Raw genomic sequence first — 23,284 nt, 5'->3', positions numbered from 1 at the left:
CGATCTCCCACAATGCAGAGCGCTACAGAGGCAGACCGACTCTGGCTGGCAAGGAACTTTGGGAAATGTAGTACAGACTTGTTCAGCCATAAGCCCGTTCGGCCGAAACTTCGGGACACTGAAAACTACAATTCCCACTTGCAACGCGGCCCTGGCCTCTCGGTTCAGCTCCCGCCTCCAGGGTCTAATGTTTATCCACGATGCTCGGGTCCGGTAGCTAGAGAGTCAAATAAGCTGTCGTGATTGATTCTGAGGGGGTCCCACTCCAAGCTCCGAGGCCACTTTTGCTAGTTGGCCTCCCAGCCGCGGGCAAGAGGCGCGAGGGCAAGGCCCAGCACTGACCGCGCTCGCGCCGCTCTACTGCTGGAACCTGGTCGCCATGGCGACGGGTTGTACACTACCATAGATTCCCAGGCCTCGGGTTCTAGCTGCCCGGTTGTTGGAGAGTGATGGCCTCCTCTAAGCCGCAGAGATCCAGCTTCGCGAGCACGTCGAGGTACGCGCTGGCCGGGTTGAGGGCAGAGATGAGGGTTTGAGTACAGGAAAGGAAATGGTACCTGATTCGGACCTCGGCACTTCCCGCCTCTGTCCATTGGTCTAGGGCTCCAGCCCCACGGGATCAGTGGTGCAAAAACAGAATCCCAATGACTTGTCAGCCCAGTGAGGACATTACTTGCTAGCAAAAGGACAGACGCACTCATCATTAGTAACAGCCAGCTTGTTTATACTGAGTGTATATTATGTGACAAGTGAGTTATATGCTACATTTAACCCTCACAACTCTATGAGGCAGTAATACTACTATAACCATTTTATAAATGAAGAAATAGCCGAAACCAGTTTGGCTCAGTGGGTAGAGCGTCGGCCTGAAAGGTCCCAAGTTCAATTCCGGTCAAGGGCATGTACTTTGGTTGCGGGCGCACCCCCGATGGGGGTGTGTGTGTGCAGGAGGCAGCTGATCCATGTGTCTCTCTCATCGATGAATGAATCTACAAGAACCAGACAGTAGGTTTCAGTGTTGTTACCCAGCCAGAAATGATTTTGAAAACTAAAGCCATGTTTGAAAAGGTCATGAAGTAGACTCAGAAAGAGAGTCTAGTTCCTTTTATTTTTTTTAAATATATTTTATTGATTTTTCACAGAGAGGAAGAGAGACAGATAGTTAGAATACTGATGAGAGAGAATCATCGATCAGCTGCCTCTTGCACACCCCCTACTGGGGATGTGCCCGCAACCAAGGTACATGCCCTTGACTGGAATCGAACCCGGTACCTTTCAATCCGCAGGCTGACGCTCTATCCACTGAGCCAAACCGGTCCCGGCTCTAGTTCCTTTTAAGGAAGCATAATATAACGGCTGAGACTGAATTTGGTGGCAATTCAAAGCATCATTCCTTCCTGTCCTGGTTCTTCATTCACCAATAGTTAATGATGTGCATTGAGCCAGGTTCCCTGTTTGCCTTAGAGACACAGTGTAGGGTGTCCTCCTCCAGTTCCTCTTAGAGCAGTCAGGGTGATGAAGGATAGCCCAGACCTTCAGAAGGATAGCATTGCGGACATGTCAGCAGGACCCTCTAAAACAGTGGTCACCAACCAGTGGTCCATGGACCATGGGTGGTTCGTGAGGTCTGAAAGGTTGGCGACCGCTGCTTTAAAATGGACCTTTGAATTATGCATTCCCCTGGGGACAGTTTCTCCTCTGCATTGGCTTTCCCCTTTCATCCTCACATTCTTGGCATAGTGGCTTGGTAGATGGAACTCAATGCTTGAGTTCACTCAATCCAGGACATAATTACCACCTGACAAACTCACTGCCTGCCTTTAGTTAAGTAACTCTGTTTTATCTACTATCCAAGTAGAAATATAGATGTCTGTTTCCAGTTTCACCTGAGAAGTGGTGTGAAATATTTAGTACAATAATAAAGGAGCTTGGAGTGGTGAACATACAATATACAGATGATGTATAATAAAATTGTACCCCTGAAACCTATATAATTTTATTAACCAATGTCACCCCAATAAATTCAATTAAAATAAAATACTGCCAAAACCAGTTTGGCTCCGTGGATGGAGCGTCGGCCTGCAGACTGAAAGGTCCCAGGTTGGATCCCGGTCAAGGGCGTGTGCCTTGGTTGCGTGCACATCCCCGGTGGGGGGGTGCGGGAGGCAGCTGGTTGATAATTCTCTCTCATTGATGTTTCTAACTCTCTGTCCCTCTCTCTTCCTCTCTGTAAAAAAATCAATAAAATTTTTTAAAAAAGAAAATACTAAAAAGCATCCTAAGCTTTTTTTTTTTTTAAATATATTTTATTGATTTTTTACAGAGAGGAAGAGAGAGGGATAGAGAGTTAGAAACATTGATCAGCTGCCTCTTGCACACCCTCTACTGGAGATATGCCTGCAACCAAGGTATATGCCCTTGACCAGAATAGAACCTGGGTCCTTTCAGTCAGCAGGCAGATGCTCTATCCACTGAGCCAAACCGGATTCAGCAGCTTTTTGGATAAGTATGTTGTCTTTACCAGAGACAAATTATTTGCAAGTCTTTTTTGGACTGTTGTCTCCTTTGACATTCAAAACTAGCATCTGTTACATACTGAGTTTTTCCACTTGGATACTTCTCAGGATTTGGAGAGTTTCCCATGATTTTCTTGCTTACCTTGCTTTATGTAGGAATCCCAACAGGAACAAGAACAGAGTTTGGAAAATTGATTAGTATTGACGAAAGGTATTGATTTAACCTAGTGAGCTGAGGGGTTGATCTGCTGTATCAAACCCATACCAGCTGCTTACACGACATGGCTTCCTCACACTTGTTTGGTTTAGAGACAACAGAGGACTGAAGTTTGGGGTGTCACTGCTCCATGAAGGGCAGGGTTTTCCAACTGGGTTCATGTTACTGCTTTTAACTTCTCTGGAGTTTGAATAGTCCTAGTCTCACTTTTATGGGCAAAGACACTGAGTTTCGAAGGTTAAACTACACACCCAAGGCTACCAGCTAGCAAGAGGAATGAAGACACAAGTCTCTGGCAGCATAAATCACCCCCACCGTAGACTGCTGAAATCACTTCTTTCTTTAGTTCCACTTAGATCTGCTGCTCACATGCAGCCCTCCCTGTTGACACCTAAGTGCCTTTCTCGCTTGAACAAGGATGGCTCTCCTAAGAGGCCTAGGAATTAAAAACCTCCTTGGATCTATTTTTCTTCCATCCTGCCATCAAAAATAACATCTGTACAGCTCCTTGCAGTTTACAGGCTATTTTTACTTATCTCTTTTGCTCTTATTTAAACATCACAGCAATTTTGTGAGATGGAAAAAGCAAGAATTCTCTCCATTTCCTTCTGAAGAAACAAGGCTTAGAAAAGTTAAATGGCTTGCGGGGGGAGACAGGGTGATTGTGTTGGAACCACAGAGTTCAGCCCCCAGGTCCTATCAGCCAATAAGTGGAGGATCGAGACTCCAACCTGGCTTTCAGACTCGAGATCCTGTGCTTCTTGCTTATAGCACCTGCCTTTGGCATCAGCCCCCCCCCCCAAGTGTGCCAGTAGTGTGCGTACATTAAACTGTCATCTCAGCCACAGCTGCACACTGAGTGCAAGTATAGGCCCACAGGGTTCCAAGGGTTCATGGGGGGGTGTTCTACCACTGCAGGAGTTGGTGAGGCTCTGCTGAGGAGGTTTCTGGCAATGTAGGAAAATGGTTTGGGCCCAGGACCAGGAGCTTGTTGGCAGCCTGTCTGGGAATCTGGGAAGATCCAGAGCCTGGCTCTGAGGTTGGAGGAGGTCATGTCTTATAGATATATCCCCCCTAACGGCTTTGTCAACGACTGCTTTCTTCCCCTTCTCTCTGCAGAACACACGCTCGGCCTTCAAGAGTGATCATAGATGAGAACGTCGTAACAGAAACCTTTAATCCAGAGAAACGCAAGCTTTCTCTGAAACGGAAGACACTGGTTAGTGGCGATGCCCTGTTGGAACCCCAGGTCTTATTTTTCCCTCTTTGCAATCCAAAAACACCACCCACCTGAAACATGTTCCATCAAACAGCTTCTCCCCTCAGGGATTTTAGCTCACAGATGCCAGGGCCACCAGGCTCTGGGGTAAGAATATGCACACTTGCCACACGTCATCCCAGACTCCTCAGCAGAGAGAGACTCAGCCCATGCCCATGGACACCCTTCATCTGCAACTCAGCATTCTGGAGCAGACCTCATTTCTTCACCCTGCCTGCCCTGTGCCAGGAACTGTGCAGATCTGCCAAGGTCCTTCAGGGCTGTGACTTTTTGTCTTTATGACCCATGTGCCTGATAAGGTACATGATGGTTGGCATATGTACTCCAGAAATGCTCCAAGGAGGTGTATGAAGACAGGAGTAAAAGGATGTCCCTCCATTGCATTGTGGGCTCTGGGTTGGAAGGCGAGACTCTGTAGAAACCTCAGGAAACGTTCTTCCTTCATTCCTGTTCTTTAAAGTTTTTATATAAAAATGAATGCTGTCTTATTAATTTAGCGATTTTGTTGATATGAGCATAAGATTGTTATTTAACAAGTAAACAGCCATTGTCCAAATCGTATATATTAAAAAAAACACACACACACATTGAACGGACTTATAGCTCCAGCTCACAGGGGAGCACTGTGGGCTTTGTGGTGTTTTTTCTCCTGTGAGTATATTTTGTGTGCAGGATTTGGTGACACAAGGACCACACACTTTGTGAAGTTGGAGATACCCAACATGGAAACCCTGACTCCAAGGAAGTAAAGGGGGTAATGTGGACTCTGGAGAGACCAAATACAGCCATGGCCCCACAAGACCCACTGACTTAGGATTCCCACTCCCAGTTCCCCCTCAGCTGCCACCTACACAGTGGACCTGGATTGGGGCTCTTTCCGCTCCTTATCTTCTGTGGGGCAGCTGCTGCTCTGAGCTCAACCACCAGGGGGCATTGCTCCCTCCCGTCGTCCTTCCACCCCCAGGTCGCCCTTCCCATTTTCACCTGCAGGGGGAAGCAGGAGCTTGTAGCACTGGGAACAGAGGCCTTCCCAGCTGTTAATAACTGGGCCAAAAAGCTGCACATGCCCAGGAATCAAAGTAGGATGGCCATGTTTTCTCCTGGCAGAAATGGCACAACACGTGGACTGGCCTATGAAAGTATGAAAAACTTTTTTTAAACAGATTTCAGAGAGAAAGGGAAAGGGAGAAAGAGACAGAAACATCAATGATGAGAGAGAATCATTGATCGGCTGCTTTCTGCACATCCCACACTGGGGATGGCGCCCACAACCCGGGAATGTGTCCCAACCAGGAAGCAAATCCATGATGTTTTGGTGCACTAGATGATGCTCAACCACCTGAGCCACACCCAACACCGAGGAAGGCAGAGCATTCTTGACTCAGGGAAAACACGTGTAAACATATATAACCATAGAGCAACATTTTTGTTTTTATTATGTCTTTCATCCATACTAAATTATTGTGCTCCCTTATATATTTATTATACAATATTTGCTGAGTGCTCCTTAAGATTGTAAAGAGTGTGACATTCCATACCATTAATTCTGGAGATACAGAGATAGATCAATCCAGACTCCCATCAGAGGCTGGAGTCCTCCCTGGGAGCTAGCAACACGACTTACTATACACTGGTAATTCCCAAAATTATTTAGGGAAAGAATGAATGATCCCAAGATTAAGATAAATATGTAGAACTAATGGGATGCAAGGAAGAGCCCAAGGAGATAGTGGCATTTTCAGGAGCCAGTTACCATTGGCCTGGAAGGACTCCTAGAACCTGGATATGCTGCGCATGGAAGGTAGTCCTGGCCTCTCCATCGCAGAAGATCCTGGCTGGGCTCAGGGTCACAGAGGGGGCTTTAATATTAAATTCAGAATTGGATTCAATAATTCCATTCTTTTAAAAATTTGAAGGTAATGCCCTAACTGGTTTGGCTCAGTGGATAGAGCATCAGCCTGCAGACTGAAGGGTCCCAAGTTTGATTCCAGGCAAGGGCATGTATTAATACCTTGGTTGCAGGCACATCCCCAGTAGGAGGTTTGCAAAAGGCAGCTGGCTGATGTTTCTCTCTCACTGATGTTTCTAGCTCTCTATCCCTCTTCCTTCCTCTCTGTAAAAACTCAATAAAATGTTTTTTTAATTAAAAATAAATTTGAAGGTAATGTATGTGCATTGTAGAACACTTTGAAAAATGTAGTTATAGACAAATAAGGACCCATAGGCCTATCATTAGAGAATAATAATTGCTGATACCCTTCTGAATTATTTCCTCCATCTTTTTTTTGTTTTTTCATTTTTACCTGCTTTTCCTCTAATTTCAGACCTTAATTAACCTTTAGAGCTATAGCATTAGTATAGTTCCACGTTTAACCTCTTGGTAAACATTTCATGGCTGCTTAACAATTTTCTATTTTTAGGCACTTAGGAGTTTTCTAATTTTGTCACAGTCATAGGAAGGCTTTGAGGACCGCCCTTGTGCATAAAGCTGCTGCTCCATCTCTGTCCTCCTCTGCACTGGCTGCCTCAGCCTCAGCCAGGCTGCTCTTAATTCCTGCTGTTTCCCTGAGAAGTTGGTGCTACCCAGGCAGTTTTTGTGTTGTCGTCCCATCACCACCACCACACACCCTCTCCAAGAGTGGCCTCAGCTTAAATGTACTCGTTTAAGCTATATTGAACATCACTGGCATCATCACCTCCTCCTCTAAAATGACTGGCCAGAGGCAGATGCCGTTTTAGCTTTCTGCCCATCTTATTCACAGATGCCCCGAATAAGTTTTCTTCATACCATCAAAAAATAAAATAAGCCCAGCCTGCGTGGATCAACGGTTGTGTTTCCCCAAAATAAGACATCCTCCGAAAATAAGATCTAGCGCATGGAAAGAGAAGACATCCCCTGAAAATAAGACCTAGCGCAACTTTGGGAGAAAAAATTAATATAAGACACTGTCTTATTTTCGGGGAAACAGGAGATATATATATATATATATGTTTAATTGAATTTTTTACAGAGAGGAAAAGAGAAGGAAAGAGAGCCAGAAATATCTGTGAAAGAGAAACATCAATCAGCTGCCTCCTGCACATACCCCTCAGTCCGCAGGCTGACACTCTATACACTGAGCCAAACTGGTTAGGGCTCTCTATGTCTCTTTAGCTAGACTGTGTTATGAGAGCACAGGCTGGTCCTGACCAGTACACACATCTGTTTTTATATATAGTTCAGGTATCCAATACAAACTAACAAACCTACAGAAGAGAATAGATCATCTTCGCTGAGTTCCTAGGAGGCACCTGAATCTGTAACTCACTCTTTATACTTTCTCATGTGTCCTTAAATCAATACAGTGTGATGGGAACTACAACCATCCCCATTTTACAGATGTAGAAATTGACAAGTTAAACCTGTGATCACACAGCTAAAAAGGGTGATATGTCCTAACCGGTTTGGCTCAGTGGAGTGTTGGCCTGTGGACTGAAAGGTCCCAGGTTTGATTCTGGTCAAGGGCATGTACCTTGGTTATGGGCACATCCCCAATAGGAGGTGTGCAGGAGGCAGCTGATCAATGTTTCTAACTCTCTATCCCTCTCCCTTCCTCTCTGTAAAAAAAAAATATATATATATTCCAAAAGTGCGATCTGATATTTAAACTAAGCCCTCTATAATTTTATGGCCCACCATAAAATGAACTATATTAAGAGATGTTGGGGGTATCAATAAAAACATATTTTTTAAAAAAGATGTTGGGCCAAGCCGAAACTGGTTTGGCTCAGCGATAGAGCGTCGGTCTGTGGACTGAAAGGTCCCAGGTTCGATTCCGGTCAAGGGCATGTACGTTGGTTGCGGGCATATCCCCAGTAGGGGATGTGCAAGAGGCAGCTGGTCGATGTTTCTCTCTCATCGACATTTCTATAGATAGCTCTCTATCTCTCTCCCTTCCTCTCTGTAAAAAAATCAATAAAAATACATTAAAAAAAAAAAAAAAGATGTTGGGCCGAAACCGGTTTGGCTCAATGAATAGAGTGTTGGCCTGAGGACTGAAAGGTCCCGGGTTCAATTCTGGTCAAGGGCATGTACCTTGGGTGCGGGCACATCCCCAGTAGGGGGTATGCAAGAGGCAGCTGATAGATGAATCTCTCTCATCGATGTTTCTAACTCTCTATCCCTCTCTCTTCCTCTCTGTAAAAAATCAATAAAATATATTAAAAAAAGAAAAAAAGATGTTGGGCCTAAAGGGTCTCAATTTGATTCTAGTCAAAGGCATGTACCTTGGTTGAGGGCATATCCCCAGTAGGGGATTTGCAAGAAGCAGCTGATTGATGTTTCTCTCTCATGGATGCTTCTAACTCTTCCATCCTCTCCCTTCCTCTCTATAAATAATCAATAAAATATATATTTTTTAAAAAATATGTTGGGGGGAAATCATAAGTGGAAGGAGGATGGAGAGAAGCAGCAGGAAAGGGAGCAATGTTGCTATAGTTACCCCACCTGTCTCTTCCTATAGACCTCTTGTCAGTCCTCCATTTGTGGCTACCTGTCCCCATGGCCCACATACGCCAGCGGCCAGACCATTCTGCATAATCGAAAGCCCTGTTCAGATGACTACTGGAAGAAAACACGGTAAGCCAGATGGTGGATGGTGGATGGGCTATTACAAACCCCATATTGGGCCCAGAGATAGCCCAGGGGGGGTGCTGCCCCAGACTGAGAATGAAGGGGCCTTGTGGGGTGCCCATTACAACAACCCACCACCCCCTGTAGTAGCTGGAAGCAGAGTACCTTGGGTGCTACCAAGCCGAGGTTCCTGGAGCAGCTAGAGAACTACCTACGCAAGGAGCTCCTCCTGCTGGAACTGAGCACGGATTCTGCCCAGGAGCTGAGGCTACAGGTCAGAGCCACAGAATTACTATAGGCAGGGCAGGGAGAGGGGCAGGAACAAAGTGCTCACTAGCACTGAGCACTTGAGACTTTCAGGAGAGACCAGCCTCTCCCAGTCTTTTGGGTTCCCTTTGCTGATAAGGGAAACATGTTCTATGACAAAGCCAGTGAGCAGGAAAGGCTGCCTGTATGGAACCAAAACTCTCCTGAGGCTTATTTCACCTTCGTCAGGTGGATGGGTGCTGCGATCCCTAGTGCCCAGCTTGGGTCACTGGATATCAGTGAATGGAGCTTGAATCCTGACAGTTGGGCAAACAGGGGTCCTACAGTGTCCACCATTCCAGTGTCATCAGCCCGAAGCTCCAGAAACGTGGCCCAGACACATAAAGAGAAATGCAGATGCAGCCTAGATTCTGGTACATACTAGGGAGGGAATCGCCAAGTCCCTAAAACAGGGATGGTGATGGGGAATCCCTCCCTTCTTACTTAGTCACTGATGAAGCATTTGCTGAGCACCATCTGAGTGCCAGTCCTGAGTGGGGCCTTATATAAGAGCTCACAGACTAAAAGTAACTTCCCAGCCGAAACCTGTTTGGCTCAGTGGTAGAGAGTTGGTCTGCGGACTGAAAGGTCCCGGGGTTCAATTCCGGTTAAGGGCATGTACTTTGGTTGTGGGCACATCCTCGGTAGGGGGTGTGCAAGAGGCAGCTGGTTGATGTTTCTCTCTCATCGATGTTTCTAGCTCTCTATCTCTCTCCCTTCCTCTCTGTAAAAAATCAATAAAAAATATAATAAATAAATAAATAAATAAATAAATAAATGTAACTTCCCAACACGGAAGCAGAAGTTTGGAGAAGGCATGAGGTTATGAAGTGGTAGGGCTGGGATTCAAACTCAGGGCTGACTTGGAAGCCTGTGCTCATTCCAGTATACAGTGCTGCCTCTAAAATCTCCCTGTGTGTCTAAGGGGGACAGGAAACCACACCTCTACTTGGAGGTCAGAAGATTCAATTCTCCAGCTCCCACAGGGCTAAGATGATGGTGGGTGGGTTCTGGTGGGAGTCCAACTGAGGCATGGAGGCTGGCTGGCTGCCTAGAGAGCTAGAGAAGAGGCTCAGGTACAAAGGTGGGGAGGCCCTGACCTAGGTCATCTGCCCGGTCTCAGAGACACCACCAGGAGAGGTCTCCGGAGAGCAACTGAGGAACAGAGCTACCCCTCAGCTCCACAGCCCTAGGAGATACTTGGGTGATACCTGAGGCCTTTACTTGAATGTGGATGGGTGCTGTCTCCCAGTCCCTTCAGCTGTGGTGGGTCACCCGGGAGCTACATGCTAGAATTCTTCTAGGCCAAGTAAATAAAAACTCAGGCTCCAGTGAGGGTGGCAGCTATAGGTCAGGAGGTGACAGGTTCCTTTTTCTTGCCAGCCTTACAGAGAGATCTTTGATTTCTTCATAGAGGACTTCAAAACGTACAAGCCATTGCTCTCCTCCATCAAGAATGCATATGAAGTGATGCTGGGTAAGACTGCAGCTTCCCCACTTGGGCCCAGACCGGAAGAGGAGAGAGGATCCTACTCTGGGGCTTTGCAGCAGCTCTGGGGCAGCTACTAACTGAGCCTTGAGGTCACCAAGTCCTGCTTAGCCTTTTTGCTTCCACTGTCCTAAGACAGGGTACCAGGCCATCTCCTAAACTTGGGAAGCATGCGGAGGCAGATTCTATAGGAAATAGAGCATATTTTCCATTGAGAATGATCTCAGAAGGGAATGTCTCTGGAAAGTAAGAAGGCTCTCCTACAGGTCCAGGAGGTGCTAGGCCTGGTGCAGCTGCAGGATTAAAGGCTGTAGGGGGAAAGGGCATAGGCGAGACCCCAGTCCTCATCTGAACTCTGTCCTGGTTTAAAAGCAAGTGCAAGTCCTGACTGGTTTGGTTCAGTGGATAGAGCATCGGCCTGTGGGACTGAAGGGTCCCAGGTTCAATTCCAGTCAAGGGCCTTGTTGCAGGCCAGCCCATCCCCGGTAGGGGGTGTGCAGAAGGCTGCTGATGGATGTTTCTCTCTCATTGATGTTTCTAACTCTATATCCCTTTCCCTTCCTCTCTGTAAAAAAATCAACTAATATATATATATATATATATATATATATATATATATAGTGTATATATATATATATATATATATATATATATATATATGTATATATATATTTAAAAGCAAATGCAAGAAGGCCTTAAGTAGGAGCCAGAAGGCATGAGTATACTCCTAGTTTTCAAGAGCTGTAGCCACTCACTGAGACCTTAGGATTAGTTTCTCCTCGCTGTTCTCCATGGCCCTAAAGGTCTCTCCCACCTGTCCCTGCTTAGCCCACCAGAGGGAGGAGATTCGGGCTCTGAAACCCCTGAAGGCCAAGCTTGTCACAGTGAATGAGGACTGCGACGAAAGGATCCTGGCCATGAGGGCTGAAGAGAGATCCGAAATCTCCATGCTGAAGAAAGAGAAGATGGGTTTGCTAAAACTCATTGACAAAAAGAATGAGGAGAAGATCTCATTGCAGAGTGAGGTGAAAGGGAGCACTATGGTGACCAGCTCCCTGAATCCCTACCACGCCCACCCCAGGGGTGACCCTAGGCCTTGGGACTGAGGTGACTCCCTAACTCCCTCCATCCTTCTGCGTGGAATGACATACTGAGCCATCATCTCCCCAGAGCTCCTGCTACCTCCACACTCCGCTATGGCTCAGCATTGGCTCAGTGTGGCCCCAAACGCCAACAGAGTTCTGCTCCTTGACTGCCAGACTTTCTCCACAGGAGGACACATAGGCACTTTACTGATTCTCAGTGGCCAGTTTCCCTCTTCCTCTACCTTCCTTGTTCCCAAGCCTTAATGGGGCCATTCAGCACACATCCCATCCCCCTGTGGTGACTTAGCCCCTGAATGCAACCACCTTCCCAACAGGTGACCAAACTGAGGAAGAGCTTGGCTGAGGAGTACTTGCGCTACCTCACCGAGCGAGATGCCCGCAAGATCCTCATTGCAGACCTGAATGAGCTACGGTACCAGCGGGAAGACATGTCACTAGCCCAGTCCCCAGGTAAACCTGAGGTGGGGTTCTCTCTACTGAGGAAGTGCTGGAGAGGAATTGCTCTTATTACTCGCTCCCATTCATTCGACGCTCCTAATATATGTTCATTTTGTGCCCATTCATGATGGGAGATATTCCTGCTACCACCTGGGTCTATGGATCTTCTGAGCTGGAATGAGAATCACAGACTCATTGTTTAAGTGGGATATAATTTCTGGCAGCTGAGGCAGCCTAGGCAAGATAAACCTGGTACCCCTTGTTCTGGGTTTCTCTAAGTCCTCAGCCATGGCTGGTAGCACTGTGAGAAGACCCAGGGATTCCTAAGCATGGAGAGCAGAAGGACCTGGGATATACCCCAAGGGACACTCTCACCTTGACCTGGGCTATAGGCCCCAGAGCCAGGGTGATTCGAGCTGCCAGGCCTCCTGGCAGGTATCTGGGGGGAGGACCCCGTGAAGTTAACACTGGCTCTGAAGATGACCCGGCAAGACCTGGCCCGCACGCAGATGGAACTCAACACCATGAAGGCCAATTTTGGAGATGTGGTGCCCAGGAGGGATTTTGAAATGCAGGAGAAGATCAACAAGGATCTACAGGAGCAGGTGCTGGTGGGCAGGCAAGCCAGGCAAGTAGGGCAGGGTCATGCAGGTGGGTAGCAAGGACCAATCACCTTGCCCACAGCTGGAAAGCCTGAGAGACGACTATGAAGAGGTTCGCAAGGAGCACGAGATACTGCTACAGTTGCACATGGTCACGCTGAAGGAACGGGACCAGTTTTTTACTGAGCTGCAGGAGATCCAGCGCACCTCCACACCACGGCCTGACTGGACCAAGTGCGAAGGTAATGATGGCCCCTGAAGGTAATTGGTGTTCCAAGGACTGATCAAGTGCACGGTCCAGACTCCAGCTTCCTCTCTCCACCTGCAGATGTGATAGCTGGGGGTTCAGAACGCTGGCAGATGCTTGCTGAGGGCAAGAACAGTGACCAGCTGGTGGATGTGCTCCTGGAGGAGATTGGCGAGGGGCTGCTCCGGGAGAAAGACTTCTTCCATGGTCTGGTAGGGGAGTCCCTGGGCTCAAGAGACTGTGGCCAGTCATAATGGCCAGGGCTTGCTGCTGAGAAGACTTGATGTTCTGGGGGAACCCTGCTTAAGGTTGAGGTCACAGGTGCACTCAGTGATGATCTGACACTCTCCCTTCCAGGGCTATGAGGAATCCATCCTCCCCCCTTTCCTTCGGTATGATGGTGTTGTGGAGAACAAGAAGCCAACCAAGAAGGATGTGATAAACCTCCTCAAGGATGCCTGGAAGGAACGTCTCGTTGAGGAACAGGTCAGATCTCACTAGCCATCTAGCCAGGCATGGCCTCCAGAGTTATCCTGGGAGGAGTGTGGGGAGGATTCCATCAAGGTGCTAGGAAGCAGGGTGGAGGGCCAACTAACCATGGGATGGATAACAAATCAGTCTTCCCCTACACTGCAGAAAGAGAAGTTCTCGGATTTCTTCTTCAATTTCCTGGAGAATCGCTTTGGGTCTACTGATGCCATGGCCTGGGCTTACACAATTTTTGAAAACATTAAGCTCTTCCGCTCCAATGATCTCATGCGTCAGTTCTATGAAATCTTGATGGAAAAGGTGAGCTTGGGTCTCGCCCTCTACCCTTTGTCCCCAGCATAGGCCAGCTCTGTCTTTGCCCCTCCAAGATGCAAGTTAGTGCTTCCCTCCCCACAGAAGAGTGAAAGTGTGTTCATCAAGCAGAAGGAGACAGTAACACAACTGCTGAAGGAGCTGATAAATGTTGACAGTCAGAACGAGGGGCTACTAACCATGGAGCAGTTAAGGTAAGAGGCTGACCAGGCCACCTCAAACTCCTGCCTGACATCCCCTCTGGCTAGGCTCCCAGATATGCAGGGGAAAAGGGGGAGCCTGGGGGGAGGGCCACAGCCTCAATGCCGGCTACTTTTGAGCACTAGTGGGGCCGGCAAAAGGGTGCAGGGAGATGGATGGGCAGGCCTCAGCCAGGCCCTTTTGTCTCTCACAGCACTGTGCTCAAGAGCACCTTCCCCTTCAAGAAGGAAGACAAAATTCAGGAGCTGATGGAGGCAGGGGGCTGGCATGCCAATAGCAGCAATGCAGACTTGCTCAATTACCGTGCACTGTTTCTGGAGGTGGGTGGGTAAATGGAAGGGGGGCTGTCCAGGGACTTGCCTAGCCCTGCCCTAGTCTGTTAAACTCCAGCCCATGTGCCATCATCTTGTCTTGGCCCCTCCCAGGATGAGGAGGGTCAGAGTATGCCCTTTGTGTACAAGCTGTGGGAACAGTACATCTTTGAAAAGGATGAGTACCTACAGGAGCTAAAGCAGGAGCTGGGCCTGGAACTGTGAGTGACCCTGGGGCCCTCAGCCATGGACAAGTCCTACAGACTGGGTCTCTCTGTGTACTGAGCTTGCTGCTGGGCATTTTATGTTGCTCAAGCCCGGCAGAAAGGCATCCTGAGGTCTTGGGTGTGTGAAAGGGGGGTCAAAGCCTATCTATCTCTCCCTTCTCCTTTGGGGCAGCCGTGAGGAAGTGACCCTACCCAAGTTACGTGAGGTCCTGATGATCATCGATCCCAGCCTGGACAAGCAGACCCTGAACAGCTATTTGAATCAGGCCTTCCAGGTCTCTGTGACAGAAGTGCCAGAGGAGAGTGTGGAGAATGAAGAGAACATTGTGGCACAGCTCCGGACTGTCCTGGAACGACTTGAAGTAATCGACATCAGGCGCAAAGGGGCTCGGGAACAGGAGCCTGCTGTGGGCAGCTAACTCTTGGCTTTTAGTAAAAATTGTTTGTCTGAACCCATGCTATTCTCTGGGTTATTCCTGGGGAGTTAAGCAGAGGAGCTGGTCCCAGGATACTTACTAAAATACAACATATTCTCTCTGTGACACTTATTTATTTCTCACCCAAGGGTATTTTTTCCATTGATTTCTAGAGTTTGGAAGGGAGGGAGGAGGGGGAGAGAGATAAACACCAACGTGACAAAGACACATCAATTGGTTGCCTCCACACACGCCCCTACCGAGGCTGGGAAACCTGCAAGGGAAGTAAGTGACTTTGACTATGAATTGAACCTACAAATCCTCCGTAGGCTAACACTCCAACCACTGAGAAAACTGGCCAGGGCATGACACTTTATTGATGGTGAGGCATAGTGAGGAGACCTGTCCCCAAGGGGCCCCCGATGGGGACAGGGTAGGTGTTGAAGTCTGACCACTACTGGGCAGGGAAGACGGCATTGCCGCTGAATGCACAAGGAATGAGGAGCTGCCGGTACTCCAGGGGCAGGTGCTGCTCCACAAGCACGTGCAGGGAGACTCGGTCAGTGACCAGGCCCTGCCTGCAGCAGAAGAGGATGGAGAGAGACAGAATCAGTGTCAGCATTTCCGCACATAGAGCCTCCCTGCACCCATTCACTTACCGTCGCATCAGCAGTTCCAGGTCCTCCAGCCTCACAGTCTTGCGGCCAGCGTGAGCAGCAAATACATCCAGGTCATCGCAAAGACGCTGGAAATACTTGTCCAGGCTGCCAAGGTTAGAGTACAGCAGACTGAACAGACTGTTCATAATGTGAGGGGCTTCTCTCCCCACCAAAGAGTCCAGGACTCACCATTTCTCCACCATCTCAAGAGCCTTCTTCTCCATGGGCATTTTAGCATAGAAACTGAAGAGCTTAGCATAGTGGCTCAATCCCATCTTATAAGGATCTTGTCGGAGTCTGGGGCCAGCAGTTCGGACACGGGTAGGAAGCCTGGCCGGTAGAGGCTCTGCAGATAACCTGGGGGCAGACATGAACTGCTGCCTGCAGAGGCCCTAATTAAACATAAAAACTGCTGGCTCCTGCTAAGACTGGGGCCCCTGTGCTCCTAAGCTAGCTTGGACCAACAGCTCCAACCATCTGCTGGGGGGGAATGGGACAAGGGGCCATGTAGAGGCCTGGTCTTTCCCTGGGGCCCAGATCCTCCACAGTTTGGACCCACTGTCCCTGTTTAGCCTCATCATACAAGTTGGTACTTGCTTAGGCCCATGACCCTTAGGCCGTGGCATGGACATTCCCTCTTTTCAGCACATAGCTGCCTGTCTGATTCCGTTTCTGACTATATACTGACATGGCCACTTCCCCCTACCCAGGCTCCTCTCAGCCCCTAGAAGCAGGCACCAGGACAGATGTGCTCTCCGTGAGCACCACCCAGCCCACCTAAGGGTGCTCTGCTGGTTAATCATATGCATACCTGTAGGAAGAGAGATAACCCTGTGGTGCCCAATGCCAACAACAGTGCCTGCCCCTTCCCAAGAGGCCCATGTGGAACAAGGTCATGGAATCTTACCCTGCAGTGCTAGTCGATGGGGCTGGCTCAAGGAACTCAAGTTGCCTGGCTTGAGGAATGTCCGGGGCGCTGGAGGCCAACTCTGGCCTTGCTGCGGAGAAAGGCCTGTCTCCACAATCCTGGAAGCCTACAGCCTCCTTGTCCTGTTCACTGAGGGCCCCATCTAGCTCCAGCCAGCCAGCCAAGGGGCACCCCAGAGTCTCCCTGGGCCATCACTTCCTGTGCTCAGAAACAGAACTCAGTCCATTTGGCATGGCTCAGTGGTTAAGCATCAACCTATGAACCAGGAGGTCATGGTCTGATTCCCAGTAAGGGCATATGCCTGGATTGTGGGCTCAAACCCCAGTGTGAAGCAGCATGCAGGAGGCAGCCCATCAGTGAGTCACTGATATTTCTGTCCCCCTCTCCTTCCTCCTTCCTCTCTGAAATCAATAAAAATGTATTTTTTAAAAAGGAAAAGAAATAGAACCTAGTTAACCATTTCTAATGCACTAAAAATGAAATACCATGTTTTTGTTACTATTTTACTCTGGTATTTTACTTTTTGGTTGTAACTTATTAAATATAATCATATGCTGTTTTAAGGAAGAAAAAAAAAAGAAAGAAAGAAGGAAATATAACTTAGATAAGGCCTTCCTCCAAGGCCAGGGGCAGAACCCAACTGTTACCCCACTCACCCCGATCCCTGCACTGGGCCCCTTACCTGTCCTACCTTCAGCGTCCTTATCCCTTGAAGATCTTTCTGGCTCCTTGGCCTCAACAGCCCCCCAGGATCCTTCTGCCTCTGTCACTTCCATGTGTGCCTCAGGCTCTTCTGCTCTGGCAGATGCTTGTGCTCCTGCTGCTTCTTTCACTTCATCCAAGCTCATGCTTTCTTCCATTATTTCCTCTACCTCCTCACCATCTCTATCCAATAAGGGCTTTAGTTCATCTTCTGCAGAGGTACCATTGCTGGTGTTTGGGAAGCCCATCGCAAGGGCATCAACCTTCTCTGCCTTTCCTGCCAGAAGCTGAGCTGGTTTCTCAGGACCTGAATCAAGGGGAGAGAATACAGACTAGAGAAGCAGTAGGTCAAGGCTGTAGCTCTGAAAGGGTAAAGATGAAATAGTAAAACCCAGTCTAGCCCTCAAGGAAGAAGGCCAGAGGTACTGGTTTGGAGTCTCCTGGCCTAACACTGACTCTGCCCTTGGATGGAGGAGAAACCAACAGCCATAGGACTCTGAGGGGCACACTTATGGACCTGAAGAGGGAAAACCACCAGTGCCAACGCTTGCCCAAGCCTGGCTTGCCTCCAGGCCACCTGTCCCACATACTCACTGTTGTTCTGCAACCCAGGCCCACTGCTCCGTGTCCTGCGACTGACAGTCCTCTCAGCAGAGAGAGAGGGATGGGGGAGGGAGTGGTGCACACTGGGGGAACGGCCAATCAAAGGCTGGGAGAAAGGCTGAGTGTCCTCCAACACGGTGTCCGTCGGCAGGGTAGCAACAGGGGTTCTGTCACCTGGAGATCAAGGACCAGATGGCATTCAATGTATTCCTGCTGCTACCCGGCCACCACGGCCTGGTCATAAGGGGGCCCCATAAGTCTCATAAGGGGGCCCCATAAGTCTACCCCAAGTAGCCTTCAGAGAAAGAAGACTACATAGCAGTCTAAGCCTTGTCTCCCTAATACAGCTCTCCTTGCTTACCTTCCTGCTCCTTAGTCTGGCACTCCCAGCTCCATTGCTTGCAGCCAAACTGCTCATCCATGCCTCCCCTCTCCACTTCTTACTCTGCTCCCTCTACTGGACTTGTCTTCCAGAGTCAGGTTCCCAGATCAGCTTGAATGGCCAGCTGGTCCTGAAACTTGGCCCCTTTCAACCTCCCATCAAGCTCTAGCCACCCCTTTCCTACCTTCAGCTTTGTAGCTCCTCAAGGACATGGGGTCCTGGAAGACCTTGAGGGACTAAGACTAGGTCCCACCAAGACAAGAGAACCTTATGGAAAGAAAGCAGAAACTCCTAATACTAGTAGACCTATGGGCTAGGCCAATGGTCAGCAAACTGCAGCTCGCAAGCCACATGCAGCTCTTTGGCCCCTTGAGTGTGGCTCTTCCACAAAATACCACGTGTGGGTGCACACATACAGTGCTATTGAAACTTCATGGCCCATGCGCAGAAGTCGGTTTTCGGCTCTCAAAAGAAATTTCAATCGTGGTACCGGTACTGATGATATTTGGCTCTGTTGACTAATGAGTTTACCGACCACTGGGTTAGGCTTGTTCACTGCCCTTGATCCATTAAAGAGGGAAGCAACCCTGGACTCAGCACCACCTTCTATCTGTCATGAGGGAAAGCTTTCCCCGCAGGCTGGCAAGAGGGAGATCTCAACCTTACCTGGCAGAGCCGTGGCCACAGAAGTATCTTGCAGATCCTGCAAAAATATATCCACATCTACAGCTCGGCGTGGAGGAGGTCTGCGGGCCAAACCCGGCCTCTGCACTGATTGTGGCAGGAGAGGCGTGGCAAAGGTCAGGTTGAGGGAGCTTGTGGGAGAGAAGTCACAAAGGAAAGTCAGCTGCTTGAGGCCTAGTTTCCCACCTCTCATTTCTCTACCTGCCCTGGTGCTTTCGCCTTCTAGAACACAGCTGCCATGCTAATAACTGGCAGTGAGCAGTATGGTCAGAATCTAGTCAGCACCTTCCCCTTCACCCCAAGCCTCTCCTCAACCAACCCCCAGGAGGGGCAACTGCACCTGGTGAGGGAGGAGGCACCAGTATTCGCAGGAGGCTCCATAACAGGCTCTAAAAAGAAGAAACTGTAAGTTACCCAGGCTCAGGCTAGCCCTCCCTCAAGCCTCCTAAGCCTCCACAGAAAATAGGAGAGGGCAGCCACAGGTATTGTCCAGGGCCTCACCTTGGGAGAGAGGCAGCCCCTGGTCCATTCCTTGCTGAAACTCTGACAATCTCAGCCTCTTCTTCCTCTTTCCAGAAGTCAGCAGACTTGGAGCCATGGCTGTGGGGGGGTTGAGCTCAGGAAGTTGCAGGTCCAGACTATAAGGATGGAACTAATCTCAGACAGGCCAGGAGGCCCACATATGGCTTTTAGGACCCCCAAGAAAGCTTCCTCATCAGAGCGGTCTAACAGCCCAGCCCCAGTAGGGAATTTACTGTGCACCTGCCAGGACTGCTTTCCCGGCTGGACAACTGGACCACCTGTGGTGCTGGCACTGGCTTCACCACTGACTCTGGCATGACCATGGAAGATTCCGGGGCTGTAGAAATAACAAGAAGAGGGTGGGACTGGGAGGGCAAGCTATCCTGAATAAGGCGATACCATGGGCCGGTGCCTAACTCTGACCAGCAGACCAGTGCTCACTTACCGGTTAATAGGATATTCTCAAGCAAAGTCCGGGGTGTCTGTTCCTTCAGCTGTCCCTTGCTTTGAATGTGGGGGGCCAATCTGCCAATAGACTTTAAGCAAAAGCACTTTGCCTTGAGATTCCCTCAAGGTGGGCTCACAAGCATATAGACCTCAGGGGCCCCTGAAGGCAGCACAGCCCTACAGGGGTCAGTGATTTGGGCACTTACCCTGGCTCTGTGGGACTGCCGCCTGGGAGTTGTCTTTGTTTGGCTCCTCAACCTCATAGAGAAAGGTGATTCAGGCAAGGCTCTCTGGACACTGTATAAAGAGCAGCGGCTCTGAGAATTACCTAGTAAAGGGAGCTAGGGGCTGCAGAGACATGTCTTCATCAGGGATCTTAGCCTGAAGACTTTTTCTCTCAGGGCCAGGGATCCAGAAACCTCTTCCAAGCTCTATGTCACCAGGGTTGTGGATGAAAGGGAGCCCAAGGGGTATGGGAAGGGAGAGATATGACCCAGTCAGAGACAGGGGCTGAGGAAGGCTTCACAGAGGTGACGCTGGCAGAAGTAGGGGTTAGCCACACAGACCAGAGGAGTCATTGGAAGAGTATCCATTCCAGCCATTAAAATAACAACCTAAGAAAGATATTGATGCCTGACTAGTTTGGCTCAGTGTATAGAGCATCAGCCTGCGGACTGGGGGGTCCCGAGTTCGATTCTGGTCAAGTGCATGTACCTTGGTTGTGGGAACAACCCCAGCGGGAGATGTGTAGGAGGCAGCTAATCAATGTTTCTGACTCTCTATCCCTCTCCCTTCCTCTCGGTAAAAAAAAAAATAAATAAATAAATAAATATATTTTTTTTCTTTAAAAAAAGAAAGATATTTATGTTTAAACTTGTCGGAGGCTGACAGCAACCTCTCCATGGATCACTCTGGCCCTAGTCTTTCCAATCCAAACTCTGATTCGAGAACCACATAAAGGTTCCCAGGGCACAGCTCGCACCTCAGCGAAGTAGGTCTAAAACCTGTCACGAATGGCCTTCCATTGCCCATAAAGGAACTGCACTGCCCCAGTCTGGCCGAGAGGGCTACCACGCGTGAGCTCATCACAGCCGTCACCCGCTGACACCCACCACGTCGGCCAAATCCCTGTTCCCTAGCAAAGCTCCTTTCCCAGTTCCTGCCTCCCTTCCGCCCAGGCTGTGCTCTCCAGCTCCTGATGGGAAAGGAGGGACCACTGGGGAAGTAGTTGAGGCAGATGCCTCCTCCACATACTCTGGGCTGGTTTGGGAGAGAGGACAGGGCAGAGAGCCGGCTTCTTAGCGCCCACCCTTCACTCCCAGAGGCGGACCTCCCTCTGGGACAGGCGCGGGCACAGCCGATCTCTCCGCGGCCTGGAGTCCCGAGGGGTGGGGCACACCTCGCTGACCCAAGCCCAGATAAGGGAGTGGGACCGGTTCTCGGAGCCTTGGGCTCTGCAACTCTCCGAGGCTCAGTTTCCTTCTCCAAACTGTGTCCGCGCCGGATGACGCCCACACCCCACCCGCCAGGTCCTTCGGTTGTTGAGTCCGGGGTAACGCCTTCCTCACCCAGCCCGAGTGCTCTGGCGTCGCCGCGGGGTGCGCGGGGCCTCAGTGTCCAGCACATGTCGCAGCAGCGTACGCGTCGTAGGCTCATTGTCAGAGAGGTCGCTGTCCGCCATCCTCTCAGGTGTCCGTCCGCCTCCCAACCGCTGCAGTAGTTGAGGCTGCCACCTTCCCGCCGCAGCCTTTGAGCCTACTCTCGCGAGACTGCCGCACAGCTCCACGGGAATTGTAGTTCTAGCCTTACAGTGGCATGGGGCGTGTGCAAAGGTTCCTTACACGTTCTGAATTTGCAGGCAGTTTTACCTGGCAGTGATCCTGGGCAAATGTGTGCAACCAGCCGAGGCCTGGTTTCCTCATCTGTATGTTGAGGATGATGCCCACCTTATAACGGGCTTGAAATGATTCAGGGAGATAAAGTTTACCTCAGGATTTGACACATATGAAGTCAGGCCATCAAAAAATGGTAGTCACTTTTTATTAGAATATCTTTCATTCCCTTCTCCCTCTCGGAAGGTGAGGAGAGACACTTGGGGGAGGCAAAATAATCTCATTCTATATGAGGTTGGGTCAGATTTGCTTTGGTAAACACCACTCTATCTGTAGGTTCATTATCAAAAGAGGCCAATTTGTAGGCTCCCAGACTAGTGGGCTGTTTGATCTCCAAACATGGGCAATTTTGATATGAACTTCAGCTCTCAAAAGTTCTGTCAATGCTGGAGATTCTATTATCATATTTTTCTCTGATTGACAGCCCCCTCCACTTTGTTAAACTTTCATGGAAACTGATGTAGAATTTGAGTTCTGTGTCTCCCATGTTGTCCTTTTGCTCCTAGATCAGGTGTATAGCACCAGTTACTCAGACAGGCGTGGGCATATTTGTGTTTATGTTAAAAAAAATAAAGCAAAGAACCTTTCCCTGCTGATAGTGCTCTCGCAAACATGGTGAAAGTTTCTAAAACCTGCAGAACTTTCTGTAATAAGCGTGGCAAGCATCAACCCCACAAAATCAATACAAGAAGGACAGAGAACTGTATGCACAGGGAAAGTGGTGTTATAACAGGAAGCAAAGTGGCTATTGGTGGGCAGACTAAGCCAATTTTCGATGTTTCTAACTTTCTATCCCTTTCTCTTCCTCTCTGTAAAAAAAAAAAAATCAATAATATATATATATATATATATATATATATATATATATATATATATATATATTTTTTTTTTTTTTTTTTTTTTTTTTTAAAGAGAGATGCAAGCAGCCCTGGCTGGCTTGGCTCAGTGGATACAGTGTCAGCCTACGGACTTAGGGATCCCAGGTTCGATTCTGGCAGGGGGAACATGCCTGGGTTTTTGGCTCGATCCCCAGTGGGGGGCATGCAGGAGGCAGCCACTCAATGATTCTCTCTCATCATTTATGTTTCTATCTCTCTATCCCTCTCCCTTCTTCTCTGAAATAAATAAATATAAATAAATAAATAAATAAATAAATAAAGCTTCCGTTTCCCCGAAAATAAGATAGTGTCTTATATAATTTTTGCTCCCAAAGATGCGCTAGGTCTTATTTTCAGGGGATGTCTTATTTTTCCATGAAGAAGAATATGGTACACATTTATTTTTAAATGAAAATAAAGGAAATTTATTACCTGTATATGGTACGGTAGTACAGTCAACACAAACCAGACAAACTGTGAATCCTATAGTATCAAGAATTTACTAATTTATTCAATGACAATCATGTCATCATCTTCTGGAACATCATCATAACAATCCAATTCCTGAATTTCCTGGTGAATTTCTTGTGACTCCATTTCTTTTAGAATCAGTGGACCAAATTCTCATGTTTAGCCTGGAGGGCCTTATTTTTTGGGGGGATGCCTTATATTTCACTCAGAAGGAAACCTGTAAGTAGGTCTTAGTTTCGGAGGATGTCTTATTTTCGGGGAAACACGGTAAGAGCCCTGGCTGGTTTGACTCAGTGGATAGAGCGTAGCCTTTAGACTGATGGGGACGTCCCGGGTTCTATTCTGATC

General features: G+C 48.7%; 2 protein-coding genes across 7 annotated transcripts; one reads left to right on the top strand and one right to left on the bottom strand.

The window, feature by feature from the left end:
* The first annotated feature begins 18 nt into the window (after positions 1-18).
* Positions 19-14,893, top strand: TSNAXIP1 (translin associated factor X interacting protein 1). Its single transcript, XM_036441454.2, has 16 exons — positions 19-496; positions 3,853-3,952; positions 8,515-8,630; positions 8,772-8,898; positions 10,314-10,407; positions 11,248-11,444; positions 11,840-11,975; positions 12,399-12,568; positions 12,648-12,807; positions 12,894-13,024; positions 13,170-13,298; positions 13,449-13,601; positions 13,698-13,807; positions 14,008-14,134; positions 14,240-14,346; positions 14,525-14,893. Exons 1-16 carry the CDS (start codon positions 450-452, stop codon positions 14,769-14,771), a joined length of 2,151 nt encoding a protein of 716 aa, XP_036297347.1. The 5' UTR covers positions 19-449; the 3' UTR covers positions 14,772-14,893.
* Positions 5,035-21,473, bottom strand: CENPT (centromere protein T). Of its 6 annotated transcripts, none has more exons than XM_036441465.2 (13): positions 21,264-21,473; positions 19,902-19,992; positions 19,694-19,784; positions 19,489-19,585; positions 19,226-19,364; positions 19,067-19,113; positions 18,709-18,857; positions 17,652-17,834; positions 17,038-17,364; positions 16,335-16,425; positions 15,617-15,784; positions 15,428-15,532; positions 5,035-5,143 (listed from the first exon to the last, which is right to left on the bottom strand). In XM_036441465.2, the coding sequence occupies exons 1-13, from the start codon at positions 21,374-21,376 to the stop codon at positions 5,050-5,052; spliced, it is 1,695 nt and encodes a 564-aa protein (XP_036297358.1). In that variant the 5' UTR covers positions 21,377-21,473; the 3' UTR covers positions 5,035-5,049. The 6 variants fall into 6 exon arrangements, 4 of the variants coding, with proteins under 4 accessions (XP_036297358.1, XP_045438729.1, XP_036297357.1 ...); XM_045582773.1 differs by lacking the exon at positions 5,035-5,143 and adding an exon at positions 14,970-15,346 and having other exon boundaries at positions 19,067-19,115; positions 19,228-19,364; positions 21,264-21,470; XM_036441464.2 differs by lacking the exon at positions 5,035-5,143 and adding an exon at positions 14,970-15,346 and having other exon boundaries at positions 17,047-17,364; positions 21,264-21,469.
* Between the last annotated feature and the right edge of the window lie 1,811 nt (positions 21,474-23,284).

The sequence above is a fragment of the Pipistrellus kuhlii genome, unplaced genomic scaffold (genome assembly GCF_014108245.1).
Source record: "Pipistrellus kuhlii isolate mPipKuh1 unplaced genomic scaffold, mPipKuh1.p scaffold_m20_p_17, whole genome shotgun sequence".
Taxonomy (NCBI): Eukaryota; Metazoa; Chordata; class Mammalia; order Chiroptera; family Vespertilionidae; genus Pipistrellus; species Pipistrellus kuhlii.
This window is presented reverse-complemented; position numbering and strand designations above follow the sequence as displayed.

Excerpts from the sequence above, each read along its gene's own strand:
- CENPT (XM_045582773.1), bottom strand. The coding sequence starts at position 21,376 with ATGGCGGACAGCGACCTCTCTGACAATGAGCCTACGACGCGTACGCTG. Across the intron at positions 19,116-19,227 it reads GGGGCTGCCTCTCTCCCAAG|AGCCTGTTATGGAGCCTCCT; the intron begins GTGAGGCCCTGG and ends TCTTCTTTTTAG. Across the intron at positions 15,533-15,616 it reads CTTGAGATGGTGGAGAAATG|CCTGGACAAGTATTTCCAGC; the intron begins GTGAGTCCTGGA and ends TAACCTTGGCAG.
- TSNAXIP1 (XM_036441454.2), top strand. The coding sequence starts at position 450 with ATGGCCTCCTCTAAGCCGCAGAGATCCAGCTTCGCGAGCACGTCGAG. Across the intron at positions 3,953-8,514 it reads CTCTGAAACGGAAGACACTG|ACCTCTTGTCAGTCCTCCAT; the intron begins GTTAGTGGCGAT and ends CTCTTCCTATAG. Across the intron at positions 11,976-12,398 it reads GTCACTAGCCCAGTCCCCAG|GTATCTGGGGGGAGGACCCC; the intron begins GTAAACCTGAGG and ends GCCTCCTGGCAG.